This window comes from Camellia sinensis, chromosome 14, assembly GCF_055761805.1.
Source record: "Camellia sinensis isolate YWXY chromosome 14, ASM5576180v1, whole genome shotgun sequence".
Lineage (NCBI taxonomy): Eukaryota > Viridiplantae > Streptophyta > Magnoliopsida > Ericales > Theaceae > Camellia > Camellia sinensis.
In genome coordinates, this window is record NC_138974.1 from 22,892,901 (window position 1) to 22,917,668 (window position 24,768).

The window sequence follows — 24,768 nt, forward strand, 5'->3', positions numbered from 1 at the left end:
ATCAATCCATTAGACTGGACTAGTAATCTCACTCCTCTCACAAGAATACTAATCCCACCATGAGAAAGAATTGATAGTCTCATGAAATTAGCAATTCCATACCATTTCCCTATAAGAAAACATGATATAAGTGAGACCTATGAATTGCTAATTCGGTCTTCCTTCCCAAACCCCTAATCACACAGAGCCTTTATTCCTACCATTTTTAATTATATATATTTTCTAAATGTCATGTATGGGATATGTTAACATAAATCGGGTTTCCAACATTGATCAATACATACAACACTACAAGAAATAAAAATGTACAACACTAAGAAATTACAAAGAATTGTGATTTTGAACACAGTTCAATAATCAAATAGGTAAATCTTGAGAGATACAGTTGGGCGGCGATTCAGCCCATTTTACAACCAAGATTCCATCGAACTACCACATCATTATTATACAACAAACACAGAAGCAAGTAAATAATGTACAGAGGAAAGTGAAGTCCGGGTCTGGCTTTCAAGGACTAACATGGAATTTCACTTCCGACCCAACCTCACCAAGTGCTGCTCATGTTTTGCAGCAGCTGCCTTGTCAGCAGCTTCACGCTTCAGTGCCCTCTTCGCCCTTCGCCCAACCGGATCTTTCACAATTGTTTCTTTCTTCTTAGGCACACGCGATGGACCAGCACTAGAATTTTGTGTGTTGGGTCGATAGACTGGGACTGGCCTTGCTTCCTGTCTTCCTGCCCTGACATATCCATTATCCCCCCATCTCCGGTTGCCAATGCGAAGACTTGATGAATGGCTCAAGTAAACTTCATCCAAATCATCATCTTCATCGTCCTCATATTGATAATAATAATCCACTTCATCATCCACCTCTTCCTGTTCCTCCACAATCAAGGGCTTAAACCATGAGGCTCTAAGAAGCAAGCACACACTCTCCTCATACATATAATCATGGATGCTGTTGAAGTAGATTATGAACATTTTTAGCAAAGAGAGTTTACTCACAGCTCTTTAAAGAAAACTCACAATTTGAGGTACAAATTTTATTGAAACTTTTTTGTTACCTCTATTGAATTCAAACTCAGATCTTACACTTGACTATATCTAACGTTTACAACTTGCAATCCGTTTACATACGAATTATAAACTTGCATTAATTAGGCTACACCCTCGGGTTTTTACCATGATCAATACTCACACATATGATTCAAGTAAGATGCTGTTGCTTAACCGATTTCTCAACAAAAATTTCCCGATGAATTTACAGCACCGCAGCTGGCAACAATTATCCCAAACATCTTATGTCGGTCAGGTCACACTCATAAGATCATTTCTCATGACTAAACATGACTGTCCCAAAACATACAGAAGTGTGCTGTGACGTATGTCCTTAACGCTGTTTGGTTGAGAGATTTAGAAATGGAAAGGGAAAGGAAAATGGAAAAAATAAGTGAAATATGAATAAAATATACCTACATTTCACCTAGTTTCACACACCTTTTTCATTTCCCGTTCCAAATCTCTTCTCAAATCTCTCAACCAAACACAGCATAAACGTATGTGCCATGTGAGTAGTGTATGTACTTAAAAAGTGTGATGTATGTACGAGTGGTGTGATGTAAGATGCTTGCAAGTATGGTGTGATATAAAGTAAGATATGTTTGTATTTAAAGTTAGTTATTATGCTTGCTTTTAATAATTAGAGGTTGCTAATTTGATATCAGAGCCATGGTAGTTTAAATCTTTGTTTCCTGGTTTTCCACAACAAAGTAGAGTCCATCTCTTTTCCCCCGCATTACATAGACTCAGATACGAGTATCGGGTACGAGTGCATGTCCAAGCGTCATAGCGTCATACATTCATAAACTTAAATCTTTAAGATACTGGGATATGTATCCAAAATAGGGTATGGATAAGGGGACATATAATGGACACTCATATATCTTACATATTATATAATATTCTTAGATAAAATGTTGTCAATGTAGAAATGTACTTGAAATTGAATAAAATTATGAAATAATATGGAAACTTTATCTCTTATCTATGTTAGAGGTTAAAAATGTCGCTTTTCTAGCAAATGTGAGTTTCTTATTCTTCAAATATTGAAAAAGTTGGAGCATCCAAGCCTCTAAATTAGATACGATTGTCGGACACATATTCCACAAATTTATGCTTGTCATATCCGGTAGGCACAGGTACACTGGGGAAAATAGAAGAGTCCATGTAACATTTCCCTAATCCTTGGCTTTCTTATAGAAAGTATGCTATGTGGTTGCCACCTTGGGTGTGGATTCTCCACATCAGAAATCTGAAAAAACTGAAAAGCGGGAATCACTTCCATACCTGCCATCCAATGAGCAATGGACATTGAGGAACTCAAACGGATGTTTACACTGAGGGCATGTTGGCTTCTCTCTGTATGTGGCCCATCGAAGAATGCATGTCACACTATAAAAAATAAAAAAAATTTAAAAAAGAGGAAAAACAATTAATTTCATGAAGACGTGTCATTTCTAAAAAGAACAAATTATTACATATCATGCTTCCAAATCATACAGTTTCATATTGCAAGTGGTATAAAAAAAGGAAAAAACATAAACAAATTCAGTTCACTCTGTAAACATCATTAATTAATATCAAGAAAACAATAAAAAATCACATCCTCGGTAACATATCACGCTTACATTGCTTAAACCATCTCAGAACCAGCCACATTGAAATTCAAACAAAGTCATACAAATAACATTTGAAGGGTAACACCACAACACAAATGTGTGAGTGCAAGCAAGCAACTGTGTGTGTGCATGCGTGCACGAGAGAGAGAGAGAGCGGGAGGGTTTAAATATCAGCTGTTGCATATCAGCTGATTCCTATCGATATTTTAGACCTCCGATACCATTATTCACAGATACCCTGGCCACTACTATCCAATACAGACCAATATTTGACCATATCACCAATACCAATACGTATCCCAATACCGCTCGCTATTTAAAACCATCAGAGAGAGAGAGTCCTACTTGTGCTATGAAGATCTTTTCATCTCAAACTTAACATGAATACAGAAGCAATAAATGCACCTCGAAAATGCCTCAAACACTGCCACTTTGATCTTAAAAGGGCCTACATATTACAACTTTAAGAAAATAATCTCAAGTTAAGCCCAACCAGCCCCAATTCCCTCAAAACCGTGGTAAATGAATTTAAACCATAATCCTAGCATATTCTAAAATAAGTCATTCGGCTCATGAGGAGTTCAATAGTGAGGAGCATTATATCAGTTACTGAAACTTGGAACGCCAAAAATAAAAGCTATATTATTGATGCGATATTCCGCATGAATGGAAAGAACATTCAATAAACTACTACGAATCCAAGGAAACTCCAAAATCTAGTGCTCAATAGCATGACATGAAACAAATAAAACCATAAGAAGTACTTGTGGTAAGAACTTCTAGTGGTGCAACAAATCAAAAGGCCTTTCCAAAGTAATATTGAAAACAAAATGCGAAAAAGGTAATATCTTACATCTTCACAATAGAAAGAGACTATTAAAGTTTCATGCCTTTAGATGCGGTATCTCTATAATAGCCACATCATGTTTTAAGTTAACTCAATCTTTAGAAACTACTTATTAAAAAACTGGAGCATATGAATAACCAGAGCTAAATGGGAACTCTAGATAAGAACAAAGTATAACTCATCGCCACCTCATTTTTCAAATGCCTGTGAATTCAAAATTTCAATTTCTTCATTTTGCAAATGCAAACCTAGTCCATCAGTAGAGGTAGTAGCACTCAGTTTTTTGCAGCTCTTTCTAAGAAGGGTAAATTCCACAAATGGTCCCTAAAGTATAGCAACCATTCCATTTTGGTCCAAATCTTTAATTTGTATCAATTGCATCCTTGAACTTCACACATTAATTCAACGTAGTCCCTACACTAACTATCATTTAAAAACCTTATGAAAAATGATTACGTCATCATGTATTTGAAGGGCGTGGTGAAAAATTTATTTCATTTCCTGCCTAAGTGAGCCTCAACATGTGAAATGCACATCCAAGCCTTTCAATCCATTACCGAGAGTCAAATACATAGCATTGGGTTCAATGATTGATAGTATTATGCATAAATAAACATGTAAAAATGTCTTTAATGCCTTTCAATATCTTCTATGTGAGATTGACGCAAGCATTTTTCATACGTTTTTTAGATAGTACTAGTAGTTAGGAAGGACTACATTGAATTAATGTACGAAGTCCGGGATGCAATTGATTACAGACAAAAATGAAATAGGAGCTATTCTTCTAGAGACTTTTGTGTAATTTAACATTCCAAGAAATGATCAAATTCTCTTTGAAGCCCTACCAGGACTATCAAACCTTCTCCTTCGAACCCCATTGTTAGGGAGAGGTTGATGCATAGTTTCATTTTGAAAACACGTTTGAGTAACATTCCAAATTGAAGATCTTACAAGAATAAGAAGGTTGCCAAAAACAATGTGAATCAAGGCAGACAGCAACCAGATATGGCACATGATTTAACTAAAACTATTATCGCAACGGAACAAAATAGGAAATACATATATCTATATATATGTAAAGGATTCATGCAATCAAGTGCAAGAAATAGAGAGGTGAATTTCCAGAGTTGAATCAAGAAACTAGATTGCTTTTCATGTTCATTAATGAAAAAGGCACTCTAAAAACAACAAGATATCAATACGTGTGTTTGAGTGTAAATACAAAACCTAAAAGACTATAGAGAATAACCAAAGTTGAGATGCGAATATTCAAATCAAAGCAATTGTTAGGTAAAATATAGGTGACAGTAATATAAAACCCATCAAATACCAAAATAAAAGACATAAGGCATGTTTAAAAAAACCATGGTCAATTAGGGAGGCAGGAAAAATCAAACATCATCTTGTCCTACATTAAATAGATCAGTTACATGTCACTAGTTTGAGAAACACATGTGATATCCAAAAGATAATGCAATAAATTAAAATCATTACAATTTTGCTAGCATATTTCTTCTTTCCCACTTTATATACCCACATCAGTTGCACCCATCACAAGAAAGTGAAATAAACCACAAAATTCATTTTGTAAGATTGACTGTAAAATTAGTGTCTTATAATAGGTAAGATTCTAATAAACTTTTTCCCAAAAATTCCTTTCCCAACTGCTCTCTAATGAGTAGAATTGTAACTGTATATCCAAGTTTTGCTAAAAAAAGTCACCCATTAATGCATTAGTTGCCACCGAGTTCTTTACTTCAATATTACCAATAGCTAGATTGTTAAATCAGTACCAAACCTCCATATGTTTTCAACCAAATCACTTCAGCTTTCATCATCATTATAATATACTATCTCGAACAGGATTTGACATTTCAAATAAATCTCCAATAGGGGTCAGAAACATATCTTCCTCGCACTCAATTAATCATGTTCTTTACCCATCCAGATCAAATATGATCATTAGAGCACTACAGAAAGAACAACAATCTTTCCTTTCAATTACATTTTGTGGTAGAAGTGTTCTATTTATTATATACAATTCACGACAACCAATACGGTAATCTGAGCATGCAAAACACATAAAAATAGCTGCATAAACAAAGTATCACCAATCAATCAATCAAGCCATATATATACATATATATATATTCAATTGAGAATGAAAGGTAAATAAATTGACATGTGATTCAGACAAACCAGTAGGCGTGCTCGCAACCTTTTACAAGTGCAGTTTCTTGAAGAACTATCTTATTCAAACAGATGGCACAAATTCCATGATGATTCTCACAAGCCACTTGTTTACCCTCCCCTATACTCTGCATTTCCTTCTGAAAATCACCATCATATTCCAATTAACAAATCCAATCAAATACACTAACCCCTCACGCTCAGTTTGGTTGCTACCAACATGAATCAACAATCAATTAAACAAAAAAATCCTAACATTTCTCCATAAACTCAACTAAACTGAAACTAACCCAAGTATTCGGCCAATGTTTTTTCAAAACCCATTTTTAGTAAATCATAAGAACCACGAAATTCAAAGATTTCATTTTCATTTTCCATTTTCCAATTTTTTTTCCCCCTCAATTTTCTCAAGAACCAAACAAGATAGGCTCCAGACTTTTGGGAATCGCCAAGGAATTAATACAGAGGGAAACATGAATCGACATACCTGTTCTTGGATCGATTGGTCGTTGGTTCGCTGCTGACCGTAGATCTCCACGGCTGCAGTCATGTTGATATATATATATATATATATAGAGAGAGAGAGAGAGAGAGAGAGAAATTGATCAAATAACAAAAAGTCAGAGAGAGAGACGGTGTCAATGAAGAGGGAAGGGGTGTTCAGCTCATATACTCAAAATCATGGATAGCTTTTAGAGAGAGAAAATTTATACAGAGAGAGAGAGAGATTCTATAGAATAATCCTCAGATGCCAGACGCAGAGAGAGAGAGAGAGAGAGAGAGAACTGTATGCGATGCGTACGAGGACGAGGCCCTAACAAGAGGGGCATTAGATGTGGACGACATTAAAGCGGGAATTCATAAGCCTATTATTATTATTATTATTTTCTTTATTTTTCCCTATAAAAGTCTAACACGCCTAATCAATTAATAAAGTATGCGATTGGACCATCTCTACTTTTGTGTTTTAATTGGAAGGTTAAAGTCTCACCATTTGCTTAACTGATTTAAATTATTCGATGTATAAAGTTTGTTATGTATTTTATTTTTATAAAAAATTATTTTGATTAATAAAAATTTATTTTGATTAATAATTATTTCATCATATTATATTTTGTTACTAATTTTTTTTAAATCATATTTACAGTTTATTCAAATTTAATCTGATCAGATAGTTATTAATATTAAATCAACGTGATTTTTTATAAAAATGAATTACTCGACAAATTTTATACATTGAGTGGTTTGAATATGTGAACTCTGTGATGGACTTACAGAAATTTTACAGCACGCTCCAATCTAATTTCAAACTGAAAAGAAGTCACCGCCTTAAAATATATCATTGAACAATTTATTAAAATTTATTTAATCATAAAAAATAGTGTAATTTGAAGTGAAATAATATTTGTAGTGATACGTTTTGAAAAATGTTATGGACCCAAATGAATTATTAATTTTTTTGTCAAACCTCTTATATGGTTGTGGGATCCACACAAATCACATGTGTAAATCCCACACGCATGTGAGATGTGAGAGGTTTAATAAAAAAATTTAATAATTTATTTAGGATTTCTAACATAACTCATACATTTTTGGTCACCCTATTTGCTGTGATTGATTTGCATTTTGCACTTAGGCCTCGTTGGGGAATATGATTTTTCAGTAATTTTTTGACTTTTTGACTAAAATGTGATGTAAAAAAAATTAATATAGTTTGGATGACTTTTTCGCTTTTTACAAAAAGATGTGCAAAAAGTAGAAAGAAAATAAAATCTTTGACTTTTTGGTGTGAGTTGTTGACCTTTTGGTTTTTTCAAGTGACTTTTTAAATTTTTGGCTAAAAAAGCTTCTTGCCAAATGAGGCCTTAATGTATGTTTTACTAATTTTTTTTTTTTTACTGTTACTTTGCATTTTGGTCACCCAAATGAATTATTAATTTTTTTACCAAACTTCTTACATGGTTATGGGACCCACACAAATCACATGTGTGTGAATCTCGTACCCATGTGAGATATGAAAGGTTTGATGAAAAAATTTGATAATTTATTTGAGATTTCTACCATAACTCATACATTTTTTGTCACCCTATTTGCCATGATTAATTTGCATTTTGCACATAATGTATGTTTTATTGCATTTTTTTTTACTGTTTATTCAAAGTAAAATAATCATGTGCAGGCAAATTATTTTTTGTGATTAATTTGTATTTTTTAAAATAATATGACATACAGGTCACGTTTATTTGACAGATTAGGTTAGATAAGATTGTTAATGAGAAGATGGTTAATGAAGAGATTGTTAATATAGGGATTATTAGTGAGAAGATTAAGTAAAATGTATTTGTTTTGATAATATTGTGAGAAATGGTCAGTGATGATATTGTTAAATTATTTTTATATAAAATAAAAAAATATATTTCTATATTAAAAAAAACTAACACAAATATTAAAACAAACAGGTACACTCGATAAAAAATTAAAAAAATTAAAAAAAGTTAATTTTTTAAATAAAATAGACTCAATCCACTCACTATTTTTCTAATCATATCCAAAATCCAACCAAGTTAATCCCCTCTTGGGGGAATTACTAAGCCCCTCATACTGTTAATCCTCCCTCTCAAATCATCACCAAACAAGGTGTGAGTGAGACATACACTCACACTAATCCAATATGACCCCTACTCCGCTAAACAAACATGGCCATGGTATCTTACTATGTGCGTGTTTAGGAAATTGTTATTTTAGTAGGTTATTTTAGTTTTTTTTGACTATTTTGGTAGATTAAATTTTTTATATTTGGAAAGATAGTTAATTTTTTTGTATTTAGATGTAATATTTATGAGAGAAAAAATAAAATAATTATAAATTTAATGTAATATTTTATCTTATTAACTATTTTAACCTATTGTATCTTTTCATAAATATTAACCCCAAAAAAAAAGCTAAAATCTAATTTGTCAAACACTCCCTATGCAGTAGGTGTGGGTTACATTCTCATTACAAGCAAACAATTGAAAAATGCAATAAAAATTTTTGTGTCTAATTTTAAATATATTATTTAATGAACACAAAGTCACACTACCCATGCACAATTACAATATAATTATTTGACAAAATTTATTTGTAATTTAAGAACATTAAATTATAAAATATCTCAAATCTAATTTAAAAAATAAATAAATTGAGTTGAATAAGGTAAAAAGATGAAAACATAAAATAATTTATCAAATAAACTTAAATTTCAAAAAATAATTATGACTTAAACTTAAGAGTTATTTGGAATGATCTAAATAAATATATTTTTTAATTTTTTTATAAAAAGATATAAAAAATAAATAGATGATATAATTTAATAAAAAAATAAAAAGATAAAAAAAATATAATATATTAGACCATATCCAACGGTGAACCAAATTTTCACCAAATTTGAGTAAAAAAAATTAATTTTCTCAATCTGATATTTCTTCCTCCAACCGTGCATCAAAAGAGGAGGGTCGACCGGTAAGGCAAAAAAAAAAAATTTTTTTTTTTTACCTGTTTGAACCTTTTTGACCGGTTTGAACCTACCTATTTGAAAGGGAACCGGTCGACCGGTTGGTCTCCTCCAACGGTCACGCACAGTAAAGTAGTGAAATATGTACCCTGTTCTCACTTTGATGAATTTTTTGGTAAATTCTCATTTTGATACTAATTTGCTAAAACCATCACCTTGCTTGGTTATCATTTTTCAAATACACTTTTCAGAAAATTCTACTTTCTTATTTTTTGTGTTTTTTGTTTTTACTGACTTTTTTAATATTTTAAACAATTTTTTTTAGTTTTTAGACATACCTAACATAAATATACTTAAAAAGTAAAAAAAAAAATTGAAAAAAACTTTTTAGAAATTCACTAAATACCAAAAATATAAATAAAAAAAAAACGAGAATTCAGTACATTTTTTTACATTTTTATGTATTTATTAATTTTTTAAAATATTTTTTTATAAATTTTTTACTTTTTGGATGCATCTAAGTAAGATGCATCTAAAAAAGTAAAAAAAAATTTAAAAATTTTAAAAATATTTACTAAAAACAAAAAAACATAAAAATCAAAAAACTCAGTTCTCAAAAAACTTAATTCAAAAAATTCAAACCAAACACACTGATTGAAACTCCAAAAAATAATTTTTTCATCAAAATTTAAATCTGATTCCAGATTTGATTCATCGTTAGAGATGCTCTTAAGGAGGTCAAACAGTCCCTTAAGACAAATAATAAATATTATTACTAATTTATTAGTAAAGGAAGGGAAGGAAGATAATAATATCCAATCCAATTGACCATTGCGGTAGAATCTAGAGAATAGAGATGGTAATGTCGTGACGGTTTGTACTGTACAATACCGACACAACACGTCTCCTGTTGCTGTTAAAAAAAAAAAAACACGTCTCCTGCTGTCTTTTTTTGACTCTTCTTCAACCCCAGATGCTACGGTTAATTAGCGTTTTACTCAGTCATGTAATCTTTAAAAAATAAAATAAAATAAAATAACATGATAATATTATAAATTTAAAAATTTTATTAAAAATTATTGAAAAATACCAATATATGATTTAGATTAAGAATTGTCATTTTTTTTCCCCAGCCCTGCATGGATTTTTCCCCTCCCGATAAGGAAGATGATGCATTTTGCTTCTCAGCCCATTCTACCCAACTTTGTCTCGATTATGTATGTTAATGTACACTAAACCTAACCCACTAACCTAACCCACTACATCCACCCCACTAAAACCTACCACTACACACCTCCACTACTTCTCACCCACTCCACCTACCACCTCCACTTTACCTACTACCACCACCCACTCTACACCTACTACTCCCAAAACCTCTCTATATATAGGACTTGTAATATACAGATATAAATATCAATAAACACAACAATCTTGTAACAATATCAATCAATCAATACATCAATATTTTACATGGTATCAGAGCAGGTTTAAAATCTAATACTTCTGCTTCACCGGCGGGCGGCAGCCTCGCCTTGGCCGCCCGCCGGACCTCTACACATACCTTGAAATTTTCTTTTCTTCAACCTGCTGCGTGCACAAACCACAGACAGCACACATACATTTCTCTCTCTCTGTGATTTCATCAGAGCCCTTCATCACACTCATCTTAAACTTGTTCACGTCCTCATGGATCTCGAACCGGGCACCATGGACAGCGTCCGCTCCGGTCCCTACGGCCAGATCTTTCGACCCGACAACTTCGTCTTCGGCCAGTCCGGCGCCGGCAACAATTGGGCCAAAGGTCACTTCCAGCTTTGGAAGATTTGCACCATTTGATTTCTGCCACCATGAGTGGTGTCACCTGTCACCTCCGGCCCCGGCGCCACCCACAAGTCAGCGGCCTCGCCGACGCCTTGCTCGACAGCGTCCCCGTTGTGGCCATCACTGGTCCAGTCTCTCCCTCTCGGCATCCACACACATATGCAACGACCACTCTCTCTCTTCCTGGGCGTCAATCTCAGGCCTCTCTCTCTGCACCTGGTCTCTCTCTCTCTGTGTGTTCAATTCCGGTGAGTTGACTTCTTTACACTCTCGGAGCCCTCACGCTAGGGGCCATGAAAAATGGTCACAGCTGCATGTTCTCTCTCTCTCGGCAGATTTGAGAGTAAAACAACCAAACACCATTTTGAACACTCTCTCTCTCAGTACACGGGTTCTCTTTTTTTTTTCCCAACACACACCCAGATACCTGCATACACACATACACGGGTTATCTCTTTTTTTTCTCTCTCTCTCTCTCTCTCTCTCTAGTTGCTTAATTGGGATGTAGTGGTGTGGTGCTTCTTTTTTCTTTTATTATTAAACAGTTAGTTGGTGAGCCCCTTTTACACCCATGTTTCCCACTACTCACATACTCACCGTATAAAGAACATTTTCTTCACTTTCCCAGTTGCCCAACTCTGGCACTTTCCTATTTGTTTAATCTATCCCCTTCCACCACTTTTATCTTTTATCTATTTTTTTTTTTTATTTTATTTTATTCTTCTACAACACAACTAAACCGACAACACCACACCAAGCAACCCACGTGTACCACCTTGTAGCATGAATCTGAGGATAAATCAAACCCCAATTCAAGCATCCTCCCACTTACCTTTCTTTTTCTTTTTTTTTATTCTTTTACTCTCTCTGCCACTTTCAAACCCTCTTTATCTTTTATCTATATATATCTTTATCTCTTTATTATCCTATATTCCCAAACACTCATCACACGCATGCACATGGCAGACACCACTCCATTTTCTTTCTTTTATTTTATTTATTTATTTATTTTTTTTTTCCTTAAAAAAAACAAAAAAAAAAAACAAAAAAAAAAAAAAAAAACAAACAAACAAACAAACAGAGGAACAAGACGAACTGCACACCAACTTATTTTATTCATATCGGGACTCACCCCGATCACCATTTTACACCAAAAAAAAAAAAAAAAAAAACAAAAACAAAAAAAAAAAAAAACAAAAACAAAAACAAAAAAAAAAAAAAAAAAAAACAAAACAAAACAAAAAAAAAAAAAAAACAAAAAAAAACAAAACCAAACCAACACAAATCGGCACAGTGGGATTTTTCTTCTCTACTCTGCTGCAGGTCTCTTCTTCTTGCCTCCGTCCTGGACGGCCCTTGACGATGCTGCCTCCGTGTTTTTCACGCCGCCGAGCACGTTCACTCCCCCATACTCCTCCACTGCAGCATATGGAGGACCTCCAAATCGGAACATCACGGTGGCCTTCCGCTTCAGCTCCTTGTTTTCTGCCCTTAGCACGCTTATCTCTGCTCGCGCATCCTTATACATGCGTTGGAACAGAGCCAGCTGGGAGTTTAAATGCTGCACCTCATTTGTCCTACTCTGCAGCCGGTTCAACAAATTTGTGACCGCCGTCATGCTTTCCACACATGCCTTCAAAGTATACTGATTAGCCTCCACATCCGTTTGCACTGCCATTTTTTGCTCCACCGACTGCATCGGAAAGTTCAACGGAGCAAACCCAGTGGTGTTTAGTTGAGGTTCACGGGACACCGCACCAGTTCTCTCTCCTGTGGACTCGTTGAGATCGGGAAAGAGAGTGAGCAGCCCACGGGACGACGAAGCCATTTTCTCTCGCAATAGAGTGTTATAGACTCTCTCTCTCAGCACAACAGTGTTACAGCCTCTCTCTCTCAGCACAACGCAGAATTCTTCAGAGGTTTCTCTCAGTTTCTTGTCTCAGCCTCTGCCTCGGCCTCAGCTCCGTCTTGGTTAAATAGCCGAGGCAGCCACGCGCATCGCGCGCCTCTTCTCGCCGACAAACTGGCACGCCTTTTCATGGCACGCCTTTTGATGCATTCGGACACGCCTTTTGATGGCACGCCTTTTGAGGGTGCGGGCACACCTTTTGAGGGCACGACTTTTGAGGGCTCGATATCTACATCCATGTATATTTTTTTGGGCAGCCTATATCCACACTCATACAGTGTCTTTTACACCGGTCAGCTTTATCAATCCCTTTGTTTCAACCTCAAATAGGTTTCTATCTTCACACCTATTTGAGTTTGAGGGGGGGTTATACCAGTATCATGTATAAGTCGCTCATGGCGCACTCCCTAAGTCGCCTCCTCGGTGCACCACCACAGCTGCTACAACGGTCCGACATGACCCCATAAACTGTCTTCTCCAACGGTCCGACATGACCCCGTAAACTGTCTTCAACAACGGTCCGACATGACCCCGTAAACTGTCTGCTACAACGGTCCGACATGACCCCGTAAACTGTCTGCTACAACGGTCCGACATGACCCCGTAAACTGTCCTGCTACATCGGTCCGACATGACCCCGTAAACTGTCTTCTACAACGGTCCGACATGACCCCATAAACTGTCCCGACATTGATTCCGGTCAGCTTCTACATCGGTCCGACATGACCCCATAAACTGTCTTCTCCAACGGTCCGACATGACCCCATAAACTGTCTTCTACATCGGTCTGACACGACCACACAGTGTCTGCTACAACGGTCCGACATGACCCCATAAACTGTCTGCTACATCGGTCTGACACGACCATACCGTGTCTCCTATCCTGTTTTATTTATCAGTTTACTTTTCTGTTTTGTTACTCTCTTCAAACTCAAGTTGGTTAGTTCCTATCCTCCTTGAGTTTGAGGGGGGCTGTTAATGTACACTAAACCTAACCCACTAACCTAACCCACTACATCCACCCCACTAAAACCTACCACTACACACCTCCACTACTTCTCACCCACTCCACCTACCACCTCCACTTTACCTACTACCACCACCCACTCTACACCTACTACTCCCAAAACCTCTCTATATATAGGACTTGTAATATACAGATATAAATATCAATAAACACAACAATCTTGTAACAATATCAATCAATCAATACATCAATATTTTACAATGTATATTAAATATATTTATATATATACAATATATATTAGTGTGTATTATTATTCAAATTTGAAAGTAAATTTACAAATTTGATTTTTAAAATTTGAAATTGCTATGACAGTTAAACTGTCCTGTAGAACATGTGTGTATGTGTAGGGGAATTTTATTATTATTATTATTCAATTTATATGCAACAAAAATTTCAGGAGACCAAATTTAGACCTCATTTAATATAATAGTGTAGATAATTTCATTTTTTCATTATAATAAAATTAAAAAACTAATATTATATACTTCATATTAGTTTTTATTCATTTATTTTTTATCGTATATCTTATAACTCTCATTACAAATCCGCCGCAAACTCAACTCGTGACCATTCATCTATACATAAATTGCACAATAGCCAGTTTTCAATCTTTACCGCCCACTATTATTCTTGTCACAAATCTGGATCTCTAAAGTTTCTAAAGAAATAATAGTTAAAATCTGGGACATTCATTCATATACATGTTTTCATTTACTTATGTTTTACTTAATTTAAATTATTTTTTTTATGTTTCAATAAGTCTTATGAGTAATATAGTTACTAAAATATCTCTAATAATATTAGGGTAAGGCACACATTAATTGGCAGTGTAAATGTTTCATAATGTGAACATTCACAATATCAATATGAACATTTATATTGTCAACGTGAACATTCACATTGTCAAATTTATTTAATGTGAATGTTCACATCACCAAGCTGCTAAGGGTTCAAACAATATTTTCAATGGTAAAACTGTCAATAAAATACCTTAAATATGAGAATTAGGATTTGGTGGATCAAATATCCAAAATAATAGAACTTGTTACAATATAATAATATCTTATCGACTAATTGGGATAAAATACTTGAAAGATAATTTTCTAATAAATTCCCCTTAAAATTTGCTAATATAATAATAATTAAATTAAATTGATATAATGTACACAACTATTTTAGATTGCCAATAAGTCGAGCCGAGCCGAGCCAAGCCAAATTGAACTTTTGAGTATTCAAGTTTGTCAACTAAGAATTAGTTGAGCTCAAGTTCAAACTCAACTTGTCAAATATTTAAGAAACTCGAGTTTGGCTCAAGCCAACTCAATTACATAAATGAGTCGAGATAGAGCTTTAACTCGAGCTTAAAAAAAAAAATAAAAAAAAAAAAAAAAAATCAAACTTTAATTAATATATTGATTAAAATAAAAAATAAAAAATTATTAACAAAATATAAAGTTTTTAGTTTAATATTCCTAATAATATTTTTTAGAAAGATAAGGACAATACAATTTTCTATATTAGTTTAGGTCCTCCAAACATATGGTGATAAAAAATTTCTATGAATTTTTTAACTTATTTAAAAATTTTAAAATTCTATAACTTTTGATCTAGATCTCTATTTTTTTTATATAAAATTTGTATTTTTGGAATCATTTTGTCAAGATATGTAAAACAAGATTCATGATTAATACAAACTACTAAAATAGAAATTAACGAAATTTCACTGACCTAAAATAGATTAGTGAAATTTTGATGACCAAATCAGCAAAATTTTGGTTGACAATTTGGAAATCAAGACTTGTAAGCAATCAAATAGGAAAATTACATAGAATAACTCTCTGCAAAACAAATTAGAGCGTGCTACTGAATAGCAAGATGCATAGATGCAAAGTCAACAGAGATGTAACAGTTTAATTAATGTAAAGATGAAGAGATATAATAGTTTAATTAATGTGAAAAGTCCCAAAACAACTACGGATGGAGAATGAGATATTGCAAAGAAAACAAAAAGAAATAGTATAAATAAGCTGGAGAGGCTGTAGAGAAAACAAAAGGATATAGAATAATAAAAAGACACATAACTTGTAGACGCCACATGACATATTGTTCATCCGAAACATGGCAACATTTGAAAGCTTCTATCAAAAAGGTATAACTTTAACCCATCTAATAGGGGCAATCTAATAGGACCATTTTTTCAGAAAGTTTTCTTTTTAATTGTTATGTTCTTTTTAACTTTTTTTTATTTTTATTTTTAATATTTCATTAGGTATTGTTTAGAGTAATATGACCAAATCACTTTTTTAATTTTTTTATGCGTGTTTTCATTTTGAAATTAATATACAATAAAAAAATAACAATAGTCTCTCATTTCATAGAGAAAACTCTCCCTTATTTCATGAAGAAAATCTCTCATCACTCTAGAGAGAAAATCTCTCATTTATTCTACAAAAAAAATCTCTGTTCCCAAAATTATAAATCGTCTATTTTTTGAAAATCTCTCAATTAATGCTGATATGAACTTTCATATTACAAATGCATGTTAATAAATAACATTCCCTAGTGGAATCATACACTGTGAGTATTCACATTGCTTGTGCTAGTATGACTATTGTTTAATTTGAATATTAACATTAATTATGATTTGTGAGTAATGCATTATTGATATTATCATTTTGTTTTGGTATTATAGAGACACTGTGAACATTCACATTATTGGTAGTTGTTTGTTATTATGTACGCATAGCCACGCAATGTTGATGTAAACATTCGTATCTCAATATTGTACTGTTAAGATGCACAATATGTTGTGATCAAAGCAATACATTATTGTTTACGCTTGTGTAACTATTTATGAATGTGAATATTAACATTGATTAATGGTGTGATAGTCATAATACCAATGTGAACATTCACACCATGTGATAATTATACAAAACTCATACAATAATTAGTGATGTATGAACATTCTGTTGGAGAATATTTTCGGTAAAATTAATTAATAGCGAATAATAAATAAAATAAAACAAACTTACAATTTTTTGAAGATCAAACTCGAATGAAGTTGTGATTGAGGCCAGTGTATGGACACTGTGTCTTTAAGACAGAATAACGCTCTCTCCACTGGTGCTTGAGATTAATAAGCGTCCTGTCTCCAAGACACAACAATCACCACACACAGAATTTTCACTAACTCTATGTGTACAGTGAACCAGAATATGTGTTTTATACTCTCTCAAACTTAAACTCTAAAAAATAAAAATATAATGCAAAATGAACAAAGGAGGAGGAAACTAGAAGTCTAAATTTTCTTTTTCTATTTTGATTCCTAAACCTAGATTGAGGATTGCCTTAATATAGGCAATGGAAAACCTTTTCGGAAGAGACATGCCTGTTCAAATTTGAATATGAAATTCAAATCTTTGAGCCGTTGCAAAAGTCTGAAAATGAATTTCAAAATTATTTGTTTCCCAGCAACCAATTGAAAATACTTTCAAATAATTTTGCCCCAAGAAGATAGTAATGAGCCAACCCAACCCAACTCACACTTTGGGTGTTCTTTGAGCCCATGCCCAAGGTTCCATTTAGGACCTTATATCTTCACCAATTTTTTTCTAACTTTCCTATGTAGGACAAGAACAATCAACATCATTTTGAGGAATGACTTAATGTTCATGAACCTCACTTTGGAGTCAATTTTCCATTCACCTATAAATGGTTTTGACTCACTAATTTCATAATCTTGTTCACCACAAAGCAACGAACACATTGCTACTTGGACCCTTCAAACCGACTTATGGGTCCTAAAAAATTATTAGCATAAAGTTTTTTGAAAAATCTGTATTGAAACCATTTTTTTCCAACAATCCCCTACATTAATGAAATTGACGAAAAGGACATGCAACAACATGCAACCTGAGAAAGTACAAAACTGATAACATCCTGCATAAGATAGGCAGCTTTTGGCCTTGAACCTTTCCTTGTGAGAAATTATCGGGTTTACTGGCTGATCAGTGAACATGATGTCTTGAACTGTTCTGCCGTTAGTGTATACCGAGACAACAGCTTTCACACAGTTTTGTTTTCATACACAACTTGGTTCTTCTGGTTGTGCCCGTTTTGTCCCTGGGCAATACCTGGTTTTCATGAGTGCTCTAGAGAATGTAACCTTAGCATTCTCATAGAACCGGCCCAGTTCATACTCACATGAGTGATGCTCATTAAGAGTATTCTACTATACCTCACTTGGTTTTCCAAGATATGAACTTCATTAAAAGTAAAACGTATCCTAATTCTCGCTACAGACATCACTTGTTATCATAGAAATGGGTAGGAGATTTACCTCCTTAGTGATATTCGGGAATTATACTTAATTTGGTTGTCCCTTTGAACCTAGATCTTGGGATCTCCAGTCAACTAGGTTGGGTTGCCATTAAGTCGATTGTTCACTGGTAGGCTTTAATCCCATTCCCCTCGATAATCTCATAATTTGCTCTCTGGTCAAACCTTTTGTTAACGGATCCGCAATGTTATTTCTTGACCTTATATATTCAATGGAAATAATTCCACTTGAGAGCAGTTGCTTAACGGTATTATGTCTACGACGTATATGACGAGACTTACCGTTATACATATTATGTTGTGCCCTAGCCATAGCTGTTTGGCTATCGCAATGGACGCAAATTGCGGGCATAGGTTTGGGCCACATTGGAATATCTTCCAAGAAATGTCGAAGCCATTCTGCTTCTTCTCCTACTTTATCTAATGCAATAAACTCGGATTCCATTGTGGACCTAGCAATGCACGTCTGTTTTGACGATTTCCAAGAGGCTACTGCACTTTCCAAGGTAAAGACATAGCCACTAGTAGACTTAGAGTCTTTAGTGTCGGATATCCATTTAGCGTCACTGTACCCTTCCAGTACTGCTGCATATCTTGTATAGTTCAATCCATAATTACAAGTATATCTTAGATATCTAAGTACTCTTATTATCACTGTCCAATGATCTTTTCCTAGATTACTTGTGTACCTGCTCAATTTACTGACAACATATGCTATGTCAGGACGTGTGCAATTCATGAGGTACATTAAACTTCCAATTATTCGGGAGTACTCTAGTTGTGATACACTTTCACCCATGTTCTCCATTAAACGAAGACTAGCATCCACAGGGGTTTTTGAAAGACAGTCATCATGTTTATTAAATTTCTCAAGGATTTTTTCCACATAATGACCTTGAGACAAAGCATATCCATCAGATGTTCTAGTAATTTTAATTCCTAAAATTACATGTGCTACTCCCATGTCCTTCATGTCAAACTTAGTGTTCAACATTTTCTTGGTAGTTTTTATAATTTCATTATTACTATCAATAATAAGCATATCACCTACATATAGGCAAACAGTGACATATCCCTTTTCTGTGTCTTTCACATAAACACATTTGTCATATTCATTTATTTTGAATCCATTTGACATCATAACATTGTCAAATTTTTCATGCCATTGTTTTGGAGCTTGCTTTAAACCATAAAGAGATTTTACAAGCTTGCACACTTTCTTTTCTTGTCGTGGAACTACAAAACCTTCTGGTTGTTCCATGTAGATTTCTTTATTAAGATCTCCATTTAAAAATGCAGTCTTAACATCCATTTGATGTATTTCAAGATTGTATAAAGCCGCTATAGCAATCAACATTCTAATGGATGTTATTCTTGTTACAGGCAAATAAGTGTCAAAATAATCTATTCCCTCAGTTGGCTTATAACCTTTAACTACAAGTCTAGCCTTGTATTTCTCAATTGATCCATCAGGTTTCATTTTTCTCTTGAATATCCATTTATATCCAAGAGGCTTACATCCTGGTGGAAGATCCTCCAATTCCCAGGTATGATTCTGTAAGATGGACTCAATTTTACTATTAATAGCTTCCTTCCATAAAGGAGCTTCAGGTGTAGACATAGCTTCCTTATGTGTTCGTGGCTTATTTTCCAGTAGATAAGTCAAGAAATCAGGACCAAAGGATTTATTAGTCCTAGCTCGCTTACTACGTCTAGGTTCTGCCTCATTTGTTCCTTCTTGATTTTCCTTAACCTGTCCTTGATTATTATCAAATGCACTTTCATAAGAACGTTTAGAAGAACTTGATTCTTGTATAGATTTACAAGAAAATATATGTTCAAAGAAAGATGCATTTCTCGACTCGATTATAGTATTAACATGCACATCTGAATTGTCATTTTTGTATACTAAAAATCGATAAGCACTACTGTTATGTGCATATCTTATGAATATGCAATCAACAGTTTTAGGTCCGATTTTGACCTTTTTAGGATCGGGAATGGCCACCTTAGCTAAACACCCCAACACTTTCAGATACTTGTAAGAAGGATTCCGACCTTTCCAGAATTCATATGGAGTTTTAAGAATTTTCTTGTGAGGTATTTTATTCAAAATAGAATTAGCGGAAAGAATCACTTTCCCCCCATAAGTTCTAGGGTAAACCTGAGCTAATCAACATGGCGTTCATCATTTCTTTCAATATATGATTTTTTCGCTCAACAACTCCATTTTGTTGTGGTGCATAAGGCGCAGTAGTTTGATGAATGATTCCAAGTCGTGAACATAACGTTCCAAAAGGAGCATCATATTCACCACCTCGATTACTTCTTAATGCCTTAATTTTCTTGCCAAGTTGATTCTCAACCTCAGTTTTATATTCAATGAATTTTTCTAAGGCTTCATCCTTGTTTCGTAATAAATATACATAGCAATATTTTGTACTATCATCAATAAAAGTGATGAAGTACTTCTTGTCTCCTCATATTTGAACAAATTTCAAATCACAAATATCACTATGAATTAAGTCCAGAGGCTTAGTACTTCTTTCAACTGAATTAAATGCTGTCTTAGTCAATTTAGCCTCAACACATACTTCACATTTATGATTTGAGTCAATATAAAAATTAGGTAGATAGTCCAAGTGAATTAATCTACTCAACGAATCATAGTTAACATGTCCTAATCTACCATGCCATAAATGAGAAGATTCAAACAAATAAGCAGAAGATGTGGTGTTCTTATTAATACTAGGAATTACAGTCAATACATTCATTTCGAATAACTCGTCACACAGGTATCCCTTCCCTACATAAACACCATCCTTACACAGAACGAATTTATCAGAAATAAAAACCAATTTAAAACCATTCTTGCTTAACAATGATCCAGACACCAAGTTTTTTTGAATTTCTGAAACATGCAAAGCATTGTTAAGCGTTAGCTCCTTGCCTGAAGTCATCTTGAGCACAATCTCTCCTTGTCCTTCAACTTTTGTAGTAGAGGAGTTTCCCATGAAGAGCTGCTTGTCATCCTTAACTTGTTGATAGGTAGTAAACATTTTCTTATCTGCACACATATGTCGTGTTGCCCCGGTGTCTACCCACCATTCCTTGGAGTTTGATTCCATAAGATTTACTTCAGACACAACCGCTGCAAGGTTCATCTCAGTTACTCCATCAGACAGCCTTCAATTCAGTTATGTGTGCCTGTTCATACTTTGTCTTTTTGGAAGGACCTTGTTGATCTTTATGATTCCGACAATCTTTGGCCCGATGTCCTACCTTGTTGCACACAAAGCACTTTCCCTTGAACTTTATAGAACCAATCTTAAAACTCTTACCAGCATTTTGTTTTGAGTTTTGCCTAGGACGCTGTCTCTTTTTCTCTTTTTGTCCTTGCTCCAATATGTTAGCCTTTGCTTTGAAAATAAATCCCGGATTTCTTTTCTTTTCTGCATCACGGTTGTCTTCCTCAATCCGTAATCGGACAATCAAGTCTTCTAACTTCATTTCCTTGCGTTTGTGCTTCAAGTAGTTTTTGAATTCTTTCCAAGATGGTGGTAGTTTCTCAATGATAGCTGCCACTTGGAAAGATTCACTCAAACTCATACCCTCTGCATGAATTTCATGTAAAATCAATTGAAGCTCTTGGACTTGACCAATTATAGTCTTCGAGTCCACCATCATGTATTCAAGAAAACGGCAAACCACATATTTCTTGATTCCCGCATCTTCCATTTTATACTTATTGTCCAAGGATTCCCACAATTCTCTAGCCGTTTGTAATGGACTATACACGTTATACAACGTGTTGTCCAATCCATTCAAAATATAGTTTCGGCACAAAAAATCAGAATGCTTCCACGCCTCAACTGCAGCAATTGCTTGCCGATCAGTTTCGTCCTCGCTCAAGGCAGGTGCATTTTCTTCGACAAATCTTGCCAAATTCAGAGTTGTAAGATAAAACAATATTTTCTGCTGCCATCTCTTAAACTCTGTCCCATTAAATTTTTTCGGCTTTTCATTGTGGTTAACCGGGACGGTGGTGGGAAGTGAAGTAACTAAAGGAGTAGGAACGATGACAGATGCAGATGTCAGGTTTGCATTTCCAGTACTGTTTACAGTCTCAGTTGCCATTTAAACTTTCTGATCAAAATAAAATAACAAAAACAAGTCTTTTCACAATAAATAAAATATAATTTCCCAATAACTAAATCAAATTTGAAATTAAATCACTAAAGTTTAGGAAAACCATTAAGCAACAACAAACAATAGTACTGCAAATCACAACACAAACTAAAAGAAATATGACTAATTATTATTACTATTCTTCCTTTGTCAACAGTCAAACAGAAGCACAATACACCAATCTGAAAAAAAAAAAAACAAAACAAACAAACAAAAATGTAATAGTCTGTGCAGTGCAGTCCACAACGATGTATACCAAATCAAATTTTTTTTTTTTTTGCCCTTTTCCAATTGTAAGAACCAATCTAACAGACCAAGCAATAAAATATAAAATATAATCTTAATAAATAACTTGAAGCACCATAGACCAAAATTCTAAACATACACTACAGTATTTGAATTGGTCAAACCATAAACAAAGTGCACCAAATCAAACAAATAAATAAAAGTGGTCCACTGCGAATTAAAATTGTTGGAGAATATTTTTGGTAAAATTAATTAATAGCGAATAATAAATAAAATAAAACAAACTTACAATTTTTCGAAGATCAAACTCGAATGAAGTTGTGATTGAGGCTAGTGTATGGACACTGTGTCTTTAAGACAGAATGACGCCCTCTCCACTAGTGCTCGAGATTAATAGGTGTCCTGTCTCCAGGATACAACAATCACCACACACAGAATTTGCACTAACTCTATGTGTATAGCGAACCAGAATATGTGCATTACACTCTCTCAAACTTAAACTCTAAAAAATAAAAATATAATGCAAGATGAACAAAGGAGGAGGGAACTAGAAGTCTAAATTTTCTTTTTCTATTTTGATCCCTAAACCTAGATAGAGGATTGCCTTAATATAGGCAATGGAAAACCCTTTCGAAAGAGACATGCCTGTTCAAATTTGAATATGAAATTCAAATCTTTGAGCCGTTGCAAAAGTTTGAAAATGAATTTCAAAATTATTTGTTTCCCAGCAATCAATTGAAAATACTTTCAAATAATTTTGGCCCAAGAAGATAGTAATGGGCTAACCCAACCCAACTCACACTCTGGGTGTTCTTTGAGCCCATGCCCAAGGTTCCATTTAGGACCTTATATCTTCACCAAATTTTTTCTAACTTTCCTATGTGGGACAAGAACAATCAACAACATTTTGAGGAATGACTTAATGTTCATGAACCTCACTTTGGAGTCAATTTCCCATTCACCTATAAATGGTTTTGACTCACTAATTTCATAATATTGTTCACCACGCGGCAACGAACACATTGCTACTAGGACCCTTCAAACCGACTTATGGGTCCTAAAAAATTATTAGCATAAAGTTTCTGAAAAATCAGCATTGAAACTATTTTTTTCCAACACATTCATATTATGCAATCATCAGTCCACATTGTACATCATGCAACCATCACATGCTTCTATGTTGAAATTCACATAACCAAATGCAAAACATTAAAATATAATAGTCAACAACAACAATGACTTCAGTAGATGTAAATGTTTACATTCACTGAAATACCTAACCAATAAGCATACACACATGAATACATAATACCATATCAATCCATCTCGAAACAAAAAGTTGAATCAAAATTTAATCAATTATTGAACAATTTTGAACATACATCCCTAGCAAACATTACTGAACACAAATCCCTACCAAACGCATACTTACATGTAGTTACAAAATAAAAATGGTGCTAACCTTGCCCTTACGATCTTTTAATAGAAGAAAACAGAGTTTTCGAATTGCAACAATAGAATAACATAGAGTTTTGAACTGCAACAATAGAAGAATACAAAGTTTTGAACCACAATAATGGAAGAACACAGAGTTTCGATCCGCAACAATAAAAGAATGATGATGATGATGAGCTCTTACAGTGTTCCTTTCTGGGTTTGTTTTGTTTTGTATTTTTCTTAGATGATCATTATCCAATTCATCTTTATGGGTTTTTGTTGTTCTTGATTTCCTCTAATTTTCAAATTGGCATATGTGTGTATGTGTGTGTGTGTGTGTGAGAGAGAGAGAGAGAGAGAGAGAGAGAGAGAGAGTATGAGAGGAAGCTTCGTTGTGCTGCAAGATCTTGATGCTCTGGTGGATGATGTCAGTTAGAGTCATATTTTATCTTTCAACCATGTTTTTTTTTTTTGGTCTATATTATAATTTAATAACATATATTTAGTTTTTAAATAAATGTATCCCACTAATTTCTCCAGAATTGATGATCAACAAAACTGTCAAAACAGAAAAAGAAAACATGAAGAT

The 24,768-nt window shown here is 34.0% G+C and overlaps 3 protein-coding genes across 4 annotated transcripts; all 3 read right to left on the bottom strand.

Moving 5' to 3' along the window:
- Positions 1 to 321: 321 nt before the first annotated feature.
- LOC145807691 (uncharacterized) lies at positions 322 to 6,616 on the bottom strand. Of its 2 annotated transcripts, none has more exons than XM_082906333.1 (4): positions 6,202 to 6,616; positions 5,724 to 5,854; positions 2,346 to 2,450; positions 322 to 957 (listed from the first exon to the last, which is right to left on the bottom strand). In XM_082906333.1, exons 1-4 carry the CDS (start codon positions 6,262 to 6,264, stop codon positions 528 to 530), a joined length of 729 nt encoding a protein of 242 aa, XP_082762459.1. In that variant the 5' UTR covers positions 6,265 to 6,616; the 3' UTR covers positions 322 to 527. The 2 variants fall into 2 exon arrangements, with proteins under 2 accessions (XP_082762459.1, XP_082762460.1); XM_082906334.1 differs by having other exon boundaries at positions 5,724 to 5,842; positions 6,202 to 6,591.
- Positions 6,617 to 18,399: 11,783 nt separating this feature from the next.
- Positions 18,400 to 21,472, bottom strand: LOC145806842 (uncharacterized). Its single transcript, XM_082904678.1, has 4 exons — positions 20,998 to 21,472; positions 19,737 to 20,117; positions 18,998 to 19,247; positions 18,400 to 18,901 (listed from the first exon to the last, which is right to left on the bottom strand). The coding sequence occupies exons 1-4, from the start codon at positions 21,470 to 21,472 to the stop codon at positions 18,400 to 18,402; spliced, it is 1,608 nt and encodes a 535-aa protein (XP_082760804.1).
- A 13-nt stretch (positions 21,473 to 21,485) lies between these two features.
- Positions 21,486 to 22,445, bottom strand: LOC145806843 (uncharacterized). The gene is made up of 2 exons (XM_082904679.1): positions 22,303 to 22,445; positions 21,486 to 22,245 (listed from the first exon to the last, which is right to left on the bottom strand). Exons 1-2 carry the CDS (start codon positions 22,443 to 22,445, stop codon positions 21,486 to 21,488), a joined length of 903 nt encoding a protein of 300 aa, XP_082760805.1.
- Positions 22,446 to 24,768: the final 2,323 nt, after the last annotated feature.